Source organism: Megachile rotundata, chromosome 12 (assembly GCF_050947335.1).
Source record: "Megachile rotundata isolate GNS110a chromosome 12, iyMegRotu1, whole genome shotgun sequence".
NCBI classification, from domain to species: domain Eukaryota; kingdom Metazoa; phylum Arthropoda; class Insecta; order Hymenoptera; family Megachilidae; genus Megachile; species Megachile rotundata.
Window position 1 is genome coordinate 7,035,666 of NC_134994.1, and position 15,583 is coordinate 7,051,248.

General features: G+C 37.0%; 1 protein-coding gene across 15 annotated transcripts in view; it reads left to right on the forward strand.

Annotated features, from left to right (window-relative positions):
- wupA (troponin wings up A) overlaps positions 1 to 14,050 on the forward strand; it is a 42,815-nt gene extending 28,765 nt beyond the window's left edge. For 7 of the 15 annotated variants that reach the window (XM_076538417.1, XM_076538416.1, XM_076538412.1 and 4 more), the window contains 6 exons: positions 1,623 to 1,640; positions 4,084 to 4,122; positions 8,185 to 8,398; positions 9,134 to 9,463; positions 11,212 to 11,358; positions 13,383 to 14,050. In XM_076538417.1, the coding sequence (XP_076394532.1) occupies positions 1,623 to 1,640; positions 4,084 to 4,122; positions 8,185 to 8,398; positions 9,134 to 9,463; positions 11,212 to 11,358; positions 13,383 to 13,396 (762 nt within the window). In that variant the 3' untranslated portion in view covers positions 13,397 to 14,050. Of the gene's footprint in view, positions 1 to 1,622; positions 1,641 to 4,083; positions 4,653 to 8,184; positions 8,399 to 9,133; positions 9,464 to 11,211; positions 11,359 to 13,382 lie in introns of those variants that run through there. The other 8 variants (XM_076538422.1, XM_076538421.1, XM_076538420.1 and 5 more) reach the window with 2 other exon arrangements.
- The last annotated feature ends 1,533 nt before the right edge of the window (positions 14,051 to 15,583 follow it).

A 15,583-nucleotide genomic window follows, 5' to 3' on the forward strand; every position in this document is an offset into this window, starting at 1 on the left:
AGGAATTTTGGGATTTAGGAATACGGGGATTTGGGAATACGACGATTTAAGAATACGGGGATTTAAGAATACGGGGATTTAGGAATACTTAGGAAATTTGAGAATTTGGGAATTTAGAAATGGGATTTAGGAAATTTGGGAATTGGGAATTCGGAGATTTAGGAAATTTGGGATTCTGGAGTTTGAGATTCGAGAATTTTGGGATTTGGGAATTTTGGGATTTGGGAATTTTGGGATTTGGGAATTTTGGGATTTGGGAATTTTGGGATTTGGGAATTTTGGGATTTGGGAATTTTGGGATTTGGGAATTTTGGGATTTGGGAATTTTGGGATTTGGGAATTTTGGGATTTGGGAATTTTGGGATTTGGGAATTTTGGGATTTGGGAATTTTGGGATTTGGGAATTTTGGGATTTGGGAATTTTGGGATTTGGGAATTTTGGGATTTGGGAATTTTGGGATTTGAGAATTTTGGGATTTGGGAACTGTGAATTGGGAATTTTGGGATTTGGGAATTTTGGGATTTGGGAATTTTGGGATTTGGGAATTTTGGGATTTGGGAATTTTGGGATTTGGGAATTTTGGGATTTGGAAATTTTGGGATTTGGGAATTTTGGGATTTGAGAATTTTGGGATTTGGGAACTGGGAATTGGGAATTTTGGGATTTGGGAATTTAGGGATTTGGGAATTTTGGGAATCTGGGCAATTGGGAATCTGGGGAATTGGGAATCTAGGGAATTGGGAATCTAGGAGATTTGGGAATCTATGGAATTGGGAATCTAGCGAGTTGGGAATCTGGGCAATTGGGAATCTGGGGAATTGGAAATCTAGGGAATTGGGAATCTAGCGAATTGGGAATCTAGTAAATTGGAAATATAGGGAATTGGGAATTTTGAGATTTGGGAATTTGGGAATTTGGGGATTTAGGAACTTGGAAATTTGGGAATTCGGGAATTCGGGAATTCAGGAATTTGAGATTTTGGGAATTTATAGACTTGGGAATTCTGAAATATAGGAATTTGAGAATTTGGAAATTTGTAAGCTTTAAAATATTGAAATTTGAGAATTTAGGAATTCGGTGATTTGGGAGTTTGGAAACTTGGGAATTTCGAAATTGAAGAATTTTGGAATTTGAGAATTCGGTAGTTTAGGACTTCAGAAATTTAAGATTATGGAAACTTGAGAATTTGTAAATACAAGAATTTGCAAACTTTGGAATTTGTCAATATAAAAGTTCAAAAATTTAGAAATTTAACGATTTGAAAATTGAGAAACTCAATAGATTTGGAAGTATAATTATCCGGAAATTTAGGAACTTCGCAAATTAAAGAATTTAGGAAACTTGTAATTTTTAATCTGCAATTTGTAATTTGTAAATTTAGAAATTTGTAAATGTAATTTGTTTGTGAGAAAAAATTCGATCGATGCTCAATCGAATCGCTCCACCATCGAACGCGAATCAACCACCGATCAAGGTCTCCCAGAAATAAAAGAGACATTGATGGTCGCTGACCCGCGTCCGACACTTTAATCGTTAAGTTATTAATTAGTAATGTACGCTCTAATAATTGTCCATGTCTTATCTGTTGACTAATGATGTTGCTCTTGCATTATGTTCGCAGAACGCGTCAAAAGATAAGGTAAAGCTTTTTAAACGATCAACTCGTAGATCGGCATGCTTCTATAGGGAAGAGTGTGCGTGTGTTAGAAAGATAAATAGATCGCAGAGATGGTGTGAACGACCGAAGCAGAAACGATAGGATAGAAATAGAAAAAGCTTTTACTCCTTAACGATTATGGTCCGTTTTTAGATCACGTTATTTCTTCTTCTCTTTTTTTCAATATTTTGTTCTTTTATGAGTTTACGTATGTATCATTTTTGGCGCACAATTTTTGGTGTTCGTGAAAAAGTAGTACCTATAAAATTTTATTCGTAAGGATATTTTTAAATTCATAATAAAACATCTATTTTAATATTATATTTGGTAAAAGAATTCTTATTTTAAAATTATATTTAGGTGAAAGAGTAGTTATTTTAAAATTATATTTGGTAAAAGAATATTTATTTTAAAATCATATTTGATAAAAGAATAATTATTTTAAAATTATATTTTGTAACAGAATTCTTATTTTAAAATAATATTTGGCAAAAAAATAATTATTTTAAAATTGTAGTTGGTAAAGGAATTCTTGTTCTAAAATTATATTTGGTAAAAAAATAATTATTTTAAAACTGCATTTGGTAAAAGAATTTTTGTTCTAAAATCATATTTGACAAAAGAACTCTTATTTCAAAATTATATTTGGTAAAAGAATAATTATTTTAAAATTGCATTTGGTAAAAGAATTTTTGTTCTAAAATCATATTTGATAAAAGAATTCTTATTTCAAAATTATATTTGGTAAAAGAATTCTTGTTTTAAAATTACATTTGGTAAAAACAATATTGATTTTCAAATTATATTTGATAAAAGAATTCTGCTTTTAAAATTATATTTGATGAAAGAATACTTATCATAAAATCATATTTGGTAAAAGAATACTTACTTTAAAAATTAAGTTCGTAAAAGAACATCAGTTCTAAAGTTACGTTCGTAAAGCAATATCTACTTCAACGTTCTTAATAAAATATTTCAAAATGTCGGTAATACTTGAAGAACCTTTATTTTTACTTTTTTCTTTCGAACTTCTCTCGCCCACTTTTTCACTAACAATCTGCACGGCTTCTTAGATGACTATAAAGAGATAGGATCTATATACACTCGCTGAAAATTCGATCAGGAAATATGAAAAGTAAACAGACTTGATTTTCGATAAATTCAACGCACATGAAGCGCCATCTACGACGAAGATATACGTGATTTTCAATCCTTTCGCTGCTATATCCCTTTTTACAATCGTTAAATTATTTTTAACATTGCATATATTTGTATATTGCAATAATTTTAAGTTGCAAACAAATCGTTACGATTATCTTGTAATTATATGATTTTTTAATTAATTGTCAGAGTTATTTGAATTATTAGCTTGAAATAATTTGCAATTTGTAGTAAATGGTTTTTACAAAGTTACCAACAAAAAAAATTCAGTAAAACAGCAAGAATAATCGAAAAAATTTAGGAAAATCGAATAACTGTAGTAGTACAGTAGTAGTCACGTGATGGTGCAATTCAAACGTGGCTGCCAAACGCGCCTTCTTGAATCGCTCATATTTCAAGACTAAAACTTTGTAATCAATGATTTTTACAATCTTATCAAAAACAAATCAGTAAGACAGCAAGAATAATACAGAAAATTCAGTATAATCGAATCATAACTGCATAAGTATAGTAGTAGTCACGCGATGGTGCAATTCAAACATGGCTGCTAAACGCGCCATCTTGAAACGCTCATATTTCAAGACTAAAGCTTTGTAATCAATGATTTTTACAATATTATCCAAAAGAAAATCATTGTAAAAATATTCGATCGCAAGAATAATAAAAAAATTTAGTAAAATCAAATAATTATTATACTAGTAGTACTAATAGTCACGTGATGGCGCAATTTAAACATGGCTGCCAAACGCGCCATCTTGAATCGCTAATTTCAAGACTAAAACTTTCTAATCAAATACTTTTGCAATGTTATCCAAAAAAAACATTGCAAAAAAATTCGACAGCAAGAAAAATACAAAAATTAAGTAAAGTAAAATAATTATACTAGTATACTAATAGTCACGTGATGACGCAATTTAAACATGGCTACCAAACGCGCCAATTTGAATCACTCACACTTGAAAACTAAAACTTAAGATCATAAAATAGTGAAAAATCGATTTCTTTTGCAACAAATTCACAGCTTCCGCGACGTACATCAATTTTGAAAGAGATGATACAGCGAAAGGGTTGCTAACTCGACGCGTTGAATAATTTAGTTGGACCCTGGCCCTTCGGAGAAAATTTCCTCGCGAAATATCGCCTACGTGTTGGCCTGCTTTGCGAGACGTTCCCCTGACGCTAACCCAGACCTGGCGTGTGCAAATTTGATCGAACGACGGCCATGAATTGCCAGTATCTCACGTGTGTTTTCTGAACTTTGCAGAAGAAACCCGATTGGTCGAAGAAGGGCGAGGAAAAGAAGGTAAAGGAAGAAGAGGTGGAGGCATGAAGAGAAACACAGTTTCGACGCTTTCCGAGAATGGTCCATCCATCCTACCAATTGTCAACGCAACGACTCGAAACTTCCTTCATTTATTATTCTTTTGTTTCTTTTTTTTTTGCTCTTCGTCGTCGATTAATTGACTTACAATATTTGCACGCAAAAATCACGTTGTCTCGTCCTCGATCCGTTTTATTGACAACGAGTAATGTCTTTCCAAGCTTTCAGATACACACACATACACATAATCTTGTGACTGACAATTCACGTTATGTATATACACGCATACACATATATATATTTTTTTAAAAGGAAACAAAAACACCCTCTGTACCGTTCTCTGTTCTCCGTTTCCGTCGATGTTTTATCTTCTTCTTTGTTTCTTTTTTTTACTTGTGAATCCCGTGTTACGTAATTATCTGTGAAGGGAGATACACGTAAACAAGAATAAACAGAAAAATCGTTACACATGATTTATTGTAAAGAAAAATATTTAACATTGAAGTACATTACACCTGTGTGTTCATTCTCTTGTTGTACCCATTGTGAATCCTTTGTGAATTTTTTTATCGTCTATGTTTGAAAGGCAACGGTTTTCAAAGATGAACAATGAAACTGTTATAAAGTGAATTTAACGTTCTCTCGCTGGAGTCGATTCAACCTTTAGAAGAGAAATTGAATGTTTTCGTATTGTTCGAGACATGAATGGCTCAATTATTGGATACGACTATATTTGTTTGAAAAGGTGAACGCGTTTATTGCCAGGGTGAAATGGACGTGATAAGACGTATTTGAGACTTTAGCTATAGAGGACAGCGATTATTTTAAAATTATATTTGGAGGATGTAGAAAGTACGATATTTTACTTCTCATATCAGAAATTTGGAGATTGAGAAACTTGAAAATTTAATAATTTAAAAATTTGAAAATTTGAGATCTTTTAGATTCTGAAATTTCCATATATCTGTGTCTTTACATCCCCTAGTCTCCAAACCCCTAATTTCCCAATTATTATTTTTTCAAATTTCAAAATTTCAAAATCTTTTTATCCCAAAATATCCAAGTTGTCCAACTCCTAAATTATCAATTCTTATATTTGAAAATCTCTATATCCCTAAATCCTAAAGTCCCTAAACTACCAATTCTCATATTCGTTAGTTTTCATGTACACAAATCCTTAAATTCCCAAACTCTTAAATTATCAATTCTCATATTTGCAAATCTTTGCATCCTCAAATTCTCAAATCTCCAAATTTCCAAGCTCCAAATCCTAATTTCCCAAATTCGTAAATTTCCAGATACCAAAATTTCCAAATTTCCAAATGTCGAAGTCCCAGCAAAACCCCAAATCCCAATTTCCCAAATTTCTCAATTTCCAAATTTTCAAACCCCCAGGTACCAAAATTTTCAAATTCCCAAATGTTGAAGTCCCAGCAAATTTCCAAATTTTCAAACCCCAACTCCCCAATCCCCAAATTCCCAAATTCCCAAATTCCCAAATTCCCAAATTCCCAAATTCCCAAATTCCCAAATTCCCAAATTTCCAAATTCTCAAATTCCCAAATTTCCAAATTCCTAAATCCCGAATTCCTCAATTCCCTAATTCACAAATCTCCAAATACCAAAAATTTCCAAATTCCCAAATTACCTAATTCCTAAATTCCCGATTTCTTAAATTCCAAAATTCCTAAATCCTCAAATTCCCTAATCCCAAATTTTCAACCCCCAAATCCCAATTCCCCAATTCCCTAATCCCAAATTTTCAACCCCCAAATCCCAATTCCCCAATTCCCCAATTCCCCAATTCCCCAATTCCCCAATTCCCCAATTCCTCAATTCCCCAATTTCCCAATTCCCCAATTCCCTAATTCCCTAATTCCCAAATTCCCAAATTCCTAAATCCCGAATTCCTCAATTCCCTAATTCACAAATCCCCAAATACCAAAAATTTCCAAATTCCCAAATGTCCTACCAAATTCCCAAATTTTCAAATAATAAAATTTCAAAATCTACAAAGTAGTGTCGCTATTAGAAACCAAAAAAATCCTAGTTACGCCAATGCACCCTTGTCGCCAGTAACTCCCACGGCAATCAACGAGTTAATGACGTTTCAACCTTGAAGAGATGACAACCCTGTTGAATACTCAATGAAGCGTCTCCTGAGAACGACTACATGTCGGATAGTTGTCGATTCGCATTCAGTTTCTCGTACTTATTCATATCTTTTGCAAAAAGAGCAGTCAAATACTGTTGTTCCATTAAGAAAATTATCCGGGTTATTTAGGTTATCCGGGCATAGGGTGGAAGACATGTACGGTAGGTCCATCGTTAATCACATTTTGCTTAATTACGATTCGCTATAGAGTGATGCTTTCGCTATTTATCTTGATTATATTCGTTCGCTATTTCTACTTTATTTTATTTACAGTTTGATGTGAGTAATCGACGTTGCAGATATAATTTGAAGGTGCCCTAGCACTTTTATACTCGGGTCAATTTTTCATTTGTAGCGTTAGAAGTTCCATTTGTTCGGTCCGCCATTTTGTATACAAGTAGAAGAAACCTTAATGGTATTTTATATCTCATATCAGAAATTTGAAAATTGGAAAACTTGAAAATTTTAAATAATTTGAAAATTTGAAATTATGGAAACCATAATGGTATACAAGTAAATTAGGAAAATACGATAGCTTTCAAAGAGATGAAAGATTTTAGTACAAGTTTCTGTTCCACAGTTGCCTCCCCTAACCTTCTACCGTAGATAATTTTCATACACTTTGTGCAAGATCTGTGATTAATTATATTATATATTTCGTTAATGTATTACGTACTCATTTACGTAAAGTTTTACAGTTAATAATCCTTGCATTAACAACGTCAGAAACTCTGAAAGCTAATTTAGTTAGAACTTCAAGTGCAAAGTGTTGATTATGTATATCCGTTGGTACAAATGAACATGACTGTAATTATGGGATCAATAACAACCAGACTGCAGATGTTCGTGCATGTATATCAAGGTCTGCAAACTTTACACAAATCATGAGATCTACACCCATAAATTACATGTATAAATTGCATTAGCTATGTTCACTTTGTAGTATTCGGTGTAAGGTTAAACATTTGTAGTGTCTATGCACTTATGACTAGTATTACTATACTAATGTGACTAGTACGATTACCATTACTATACTAGTATGGCTAGTATGATTAGTACGACTATATTAGTATGAGTGATATGAGTAGTGTTACTATACTAGTGTGACTAGTCTGACGAGTATTACTATACTAATATGACTATACTAATCCAACTAATATGACTAGTACGACTATACTAGTATGAGTGATATGACTAGTATTACTATACTAGTGTGAGTAGTATGATTAGTATTACTATACTAGTATGGCTAATATGATTAGTACGACTATACTAGTCTGAGTGATATGACTAGTATGACTAGTATTACTATACTAGTATGACTAGAATGACTATACTAGTATGGCTAGTATGATTAGTATTACTGTACTAGTGTGACTAGTATGACTAGTATTACTCTCCTGGTATGACTAGTATGAGTAGTATTACTGTACTAGTGTGACTAGTATGACTATTATTACTATCCTGGTATGACTAGTATGACTAGTACTACTGTACTAGTGTGACTAGTATAACTAGTATTACTATACTGGTATGATTAGTATGAGTACTGTTACTGTACTAGTGTGAGTAGTATGACTAGTACTACTACACTAGTATTAGTAGTATGATAAGCATTACTATACTAGTATGACTAATATGACTAATATTACGATACCAGTATAACTAGTATGTCGTACATATAGTGACCACTACATTTCAAAATACCACACATCCATTTTACGTCAAAACGTAAATACCCCACGTCCATAAATATAGAAAAACTCTATGAAGCAAGCTAACAAAAGAATAACAACTCAAAATAAAACCTAACAAAAATATATGAACTTCGTGTTTGCTTGTTATTAATAACTTGCGTGAAGAGTTTCAATGGTTACTCCTGCACGTAGGATGAACCTGCACCACCACCTCCAGAACCAGCAGCAGCCCCAGCTCCAACCCCATCGCCACAACCGGAGCCAGCGCCAGCACCAGCACCAGAACCCGCACCACCAGCTCCAACACCATCGCCAGAACCAACGGCAGCAGCACCCCCTGCTGAAGGAGCTCCTCCAGCAGAGGGTGCACCTGCACCTCCAGCCGAGGGCGCCGCACCCCCAGCCGGTCAGTACAACCAGTTCAAACACCTTACATCCATATTTATTGCATTTTACAGTGCATCGGTGATGACCTCAAAATATGATTCAAGGTTTCATACACTTGAAGGTTTGAAACGTCTTGAAATTCTTGTTAGATGAAACTTTAAAGAGGAACTTTTGATAGGAAAGGTTTAGAGATACAACATAAAGTTTTATAACTGTTACAAATCTTCGTTAGTATAATTAATTATTGATTTATTATATGATGTTAAACATATGTATGATCATATGTTCCTCATGGTAAGATATACATATATGTAATCTCATTTTAAGACCCTAAGGAGATACCTTTTTATTTCTAAAGAAGTGGAGCTTTTCAGTGTGGAAGAATTTTCACTGTGTGCAAACTGCAATAATAAAAATTTGCAACCAATTTCAAAAATAAAGGTTGCAATTTTTCTAAGAGTATCAAATCAAGACACACGTCAAAACAATTTTCTTAAATCTCACAAGAATTCCAAGAGTTTCAATATGACTTAAAAATTAATCAAAATATGAAACAAATCTTCTAGTCTTTCTCTAAAATGGTCATCGACATAATATAATTAATTATTAATCATCATATGTATACGTTTTTCATGATAACCGAGGGTGTCCTCCAACGAAGAAGAGATCTCCAGCAGAGAAGACAAGACACTCGTATCACAGTCCGTCCTTTCATGGTAGATAGTAGTAAAGTAAGCTGCATGTGATTGTTCAGAAGGTGCACCGGCGGCTGCACCTGCAGAAGGAGCGGCGCCACCAGCGGAAGGTGAAGCACCACCAGCTGCTCCTGCGGATGGAACAGCGCCGCCTCCAGCGGAAGGCGCGCCGCCAGCACCTCCTGCCGAAGGTGCACCTCCCGCTGAAGGTGCACCACCCGCTGAAGGTGCACCACCCGCTGAGGGTGCGCCAGCGGCACCACCTGCTGAAGGTGCACCACCAGCGGAAGGTGCGCCTGCAGCACCACCGGCAGAAGGTGCGCCAGCGGCACCACCGGCAGAAGGTGCGCCACCCGCGGAAGGCGCGCCTGCGGCACCACCGGCAGAAGGTGACATTGTCGTAACACTTCTCACAAATTTGGGGGACATGGGAGTTTATATTTTTCTTATTGGAGAGAAATACATATGGGAGTTTGAGGATTGGGGATATTTGCAATGTGAAACTATGGAGGAATTTGACGGTAGTCTTAGAAATTTTGAGAATTTCGGAATTCAATAGGCAAGCATCGGATTACCACGTATTGAGTTACAAGCCATAGGATTACCACACGTAGAATCATTACGTATTGAATTACCACGCGTAGAATCATTACGTATTGTATTACCACGCGTGGAGTTATAACGCATTGAATTACCACGCGTAGAGTTATAACGCATTGAATTACCACGCGTAGAGTTACCAAGTATTGAATTTCCACGCGTGGAATTATCACGTACTGAATTACCACGTATTGAATTACCACGCGTAGAAGTATCACGTATTGAATTACCACGCGTGGAATTACCGCGTATTGAATTTCCACGCATTGTATTACCACGTGTGGAAGTATCACGTATTGAATTACCACGCGTGTAATTACCGCGTATTGAATTTCCACGCATCGAATTACCACGTATTGAATTACCACGCGTGGAAGTATCACGTATTGAACTACCACGCGTGGAATTACCGCGTATTGAATTTCCACGCATTGAATTACCACGCGTGGAAGTATCACGTATTGAATTACCACGCGTGGTATTACCGCGTATTGAATTTCCACGCATTGAATTACCACACACTGAATTACCACGCATTGAATTACCACGCGTGGAAGTATCACGTATTAAATTACCACGCGTGGAATTACTGCGCATTGAATTTCCACGCATTGAATTACCACGCGTGGAAGTATCACGTATTGAATTACCACGCGTGGAATTACCGCGTATTAAATTACTACGCGTGGAATTATCACGTATTGAATTTCCACGCGTAGAATTATCACGCATTGAATTATCACGCGTGGAATTACCACGTATTAAATTACCACGCGTGGAATTATCACGTATTGAATTTCCACGCGTAGAATTATCACGTATTGAATTACCACGCGTGGAATTACCACGTATTAAATTACCACGCGTGGAATTATCACGTATTGAATTTCCACGCGTAGAATTATCACGCATTGAATTACCACGCGTGGAATTGCCACGTATCGAGTTACCACGCGTAGAACTACCACGCATTGGATTACCACGCGTAGAATCTGTGCCTATTGAATTAGGAAATTTCGGGGATTTAGAAATTTGGGAGTAATCTTGATAGTTTTGTGAATTTATGGAATTTGGTAGTAATCTTTATGGTTTTGGGGATTTAAGTAATTTGGCAGTAATCTCGATAGTTTTGGAAATTTAAGAAATTTGGTAGTAATCTTTATTGTTTTGGGAATTTAAGGAATTTGGCAGTAAACTTGATAGTTTTGGGAATTTAAGAAATTTAACTATAACCTCGATGGTTTTGAAACTTTAAGAACTTAGATAATTTGGAGATATGAAGGATTTAGAAATTTGAGAGGTTAATAGTTTGGGAACTTGAAAATTTGCAAATTTAACTTAACTACTTGAAAATCCAGGTACTATTTATTAACGCAAAATAACTATAAACCAAAAACATCAGAAAATGCGAAAAGACCCACGATTAACTATGCATCACAGATCATTTGCATCCATAAATGTCAAAACTAGTCTACTCTAGCTAATCCATAAAACGTGTATAACCTTGATAAGTATTTGATGAGATGATTGAATAAAGGCGCACCTGCACCAGCGGAAGGAGCTCCAGCAGCACCTCCAGCGGAAGGAGCTGCACCAGCCCCAGCAGAAGGAGCTGCCCCAGCCCCAGCCCCAGCCGAAGCAGCGCCCCCAGCAGAGGCTGCACCCGCACCCGCGCCCGCTGACGGTAATTTTTATTACTTTCATCTGCATTTTCTCACTTTCAGGATGTATCATGTTCTTTCTCTAAACTTGTCACTGTTCTTTTTAAAGCGACGTCGATCTATGTCCTTTCAGATAAACATGCTCGTATCGATCATCCACATTTTCGTTTAAATGATCGGCGAGCTTTGTTATATTAATTTCGTTATTTTGACGTGATTTCTAGCTAAGGTAGTTATGGTAGTGAGACTCACGTTGTCCTTCAAGCCCAAACGGCCGTTAACGGGCTCGAAATTCATCACGTACGGTATGTCCATATGAAGGTTCACGTTTCTAGTGTGCAGGACTAAAAACGTATCTGCCCCTCGGTCACGATACAGACGACTAATCGCATCATCGATCATGCACCATACGTGCGATGACATTTAATGCGATCGACGAGAAACACAATCGATACTCGTCACCTTCCTAACGATCACGTTTATCATTAGTCAGATGAGCACTTTAGCTTCTACCGCTTACGTCTACTTTCAAGGCTATCGTAACGGCTGATGAATTGCTGCTGATAAATCGATAGTAACTGACGTATAGTGGTTGTAATGTAGTAACATTGAGGATAGGACATCCTCGAAATAGTGAAATGGTAATATAGTGATACCAGGGTAGAATTGATAGAAATTCTCGAAAGTGTGTTGAGGACATAAGAGGGGTACCAATAATGGCCTCTTCGAGAACATAATCTAAAAGGACTAAATATCATTAACCCTTCGATGGCTGAGGATTACTAAAATTATCAATTTGTTACTATTTATGATTGATTTTAGATGGCTCTCGTTATATTGCCACCTTTGGGTGAATCTTTGAGGGAATCAAGAACACATCAATACTGTAGATCGAAGTAATATTTATTAGAATACAGTGTGCGGAGTCTCCATGAATTAGATTACCACGCGTAGAATCACCACGCATTTAATTACCACGCGTGGAATTACCAGGCATTGGATTACCACGCGCGGAATTATCACGCATTGGATTACCACGCGCGGAATTATAACGCATTGAATTACCACGCGTGGAATTACCACGTGTAGAATTACCACGCGTGGAATTACCACGCTTTGAATTACCACGCGTGGAATTATCACGTATTGAATTACCGCGCGTGGAATTACCACGTATTGAATTTCCACGCGTGGAATTATTACGCATTGAATTACCACACGTGGAATTATCACGTATTGAATTACCGCGCGTGGAATTACCACGTATTGAATTACCACGCGTGGAATTATTACGCATTGAATTACCACGCGTGGAATTATCACGTATTGAATTACCGCGCGTGGAATTACCACGTATTGAATTTCCACGCGTGAAATTATCACGCTTTGAATTACCACGCGTGGAATTATCATGCATTAAATTACCACGCGTGGAATTACCACGTATTGAGTTACCACGCGTGGAATTATCACGTATTGAATTACCGCGCATGGAATTACCACGTATTGAATTACCACGCGTGGAATTATCACGCTTTAAATTACCACACGTGGAATTATCAACGCATTGGACTACCACGCGTGGAATCACCACATGTTAGATTACCACAAGTGTGATCACCATTCGTAGAATCACCACCTATTCTATAACCGCGTCTTAAATCGCCACCTGGTACATTACCACGCATTACTACACACTATATAGCCACATTTTAAATCACAAATTGCATCGTCACACATTCCAAAACCAATCCTTTTAACTTCACACATTGACCAACCTAATATATTATCAGTTCTAATAACCTTTCGCTCCATCTCCATTTACGGCAATATAACGAGAGTATATACGAAAGTATTCCATCTGCTCTGAATGAGTAATATTCGTGAATATATCACTGCACGTATTCCACGAGTTTGAACCATAAACGTGTCACCATTTGAGGGTTAACATCGACAGTTCTCTCGACGAGAGAAGCTAACAAAATAATAATGAAATAAAAGTTTTATTCCGTTCCTAATGAAAGATTGTTTCTGTTTTTATTTGCAGCACCGCCATCGTAACTTCGTCGAAGTTGGAACGGACGAAGGGTCACCTCGCCATATGATTTCCACTCGTTAACGTCTGAATTTGCATAAAATCGTACACGGATAATCATAGAGTACGGATACACACGCGTCGAGCCGTACGATTCTCGGCTTGATGGTTCATACGTTGCTTGTCATCGTCTTCATTCATCGTCATCATCATCGTCGTCATCGTAATCATTGTTTCTCGTCATGTTATGCGTCATGCTGTACCTCGAGGAACGAAGGCAAAAAACAGCGGCGCGATAAAGAAATCCGGAAAGAAAAGAAAGATAGAAATGAACGTTTGTGCGATTACGTGTTTTGCCTCGTTCCTCCATTGTCGTTCAAAGTAAATCGAGAATCATCACGGGGTGCCTGACCAGTTTCGCTCGTTTTACCTAATTATAGGAAAAACTAATAATAGGCCAGTGTTGAAAGATAAAAAAAAAGGAATAAATGCAAAAGGGCCTTGATCGTGATAAAAAGCGTTCGTCTCATTACTTCACTTTTTCTATCGACCGAAATCGAACGATCCGAATCGACATGAAATTATTCTTTTTATTGTAAATAATTCACGACGCGTTTTATCGAAATGCAGATATCATGAACACAATTGGATTTCGTAATAAAAGACAACTTTTCTGCGAACTGTAGTAACATTTCACCCGATCTATCAATCCTTTCCAGGTTATTGTATTATATCGTCTCGCGTTATATCGCCGCACGTTGTTGTTGCGACGAATTGCATATTCACGTGTTAGTGTCACCATGTGTTGGAATCACGAGTTTAAGAACACCACGCGTTATATTGCCATTTGTTATATCGCCACGCATTATATCGCCACGCGTTAATTTACGACACATTCTTACTGCTGTGCATTAGACCATCACGCGTTAGTATTTCGGCGCGTCAATTTTACCACACGTTATATCGCCAGGCGTTATATTACCACGCGCTATATCGCCACGCATTATATCGCCATACGTTGGGTCACGACACATTCTTACTGCTGTGCATTAGACCATCACGCGTTAGTATTTCAACGCGTTAATTTTACCACACGTTCTATTGCCACGCGTTATATTACCACGCGTTATATTGCCACGCATTATATTGCCACACATTGATTCACGACACATTCTTTCTGCTGTGCATTAAACCATCACACGTTAGCATTTCGGCGCGTTAATTTTAGCACACATTATTTCGCCACGCGTTATATCGCCATTCGTTATATCGCCACGCGTTGACATCACGATGCATTAGTATTGCTGTGCATTAGATCATCACACGTCTTTCAAAGCATTAATTTTACATGCGTTATATTGCCATTCGTTATATCGCCACGAATATTGCGACCATCAATGTTTTAAAGAGCATTTTGTGTTCATCAGTCAGGCTCAAGTGATTTTCTCGCTCGTAATATTGCCAGATTTTTCTCAATCGCCGAGAATCACAGAATAGTTTAATAAAAAATGACAATTTATTTGAATATAGCGCATCATCATTATTTGCCACTGATCGTTCGTTCGCGAATATCTGATTGAAAGAAATTACTACCGGTTCTTTCAATCGCCACGATGTCATTAAATCTCCATAGGCTTAATGGTGGCAATTCAGTTTGATGGCTGGGAAGATCGATTGCACTGGCAAACGGGACAGCAGACGAAGATGACCGTCCACGGCAAGACCAACCTACATGAATCCATTATATAGGTAGGAACGTCTATTGTTCCCGGGGTTAACTGTGTACTGTGCGGCGAAACAAAGCGACAAAGGGATTAGCGAAAGCACGTGACACGACGCTGAGCAACGTAAACAAATGATTCCTATCAGCTCTATAGCACCGCGATGGACAACGTCCAGGCGTTTCCAAATATGGCCCTCGTGACGATAGAAAATCGGAGTCCCCTGTCTTTGAATATTAATTAAGGGACTCACGATGACGGAAGTACTCGAACGCGGCACAGCGGAAATATGTACTCTAATCTAGGGTATAATTGGTAGGGGAGTTGTGGACCGGTTGCGGATATATGACGCGTGGCGATATATTATGTAACTATATGTTTCATGGCTAAGTAGTGGGTGGAGACAGAAGCATGTAGCGATTTGAATCATGGCAATAGAGTGGTTGGTGATTTGACGTTTGGTAGTATAATGTGCGATGATATAGCACGTAG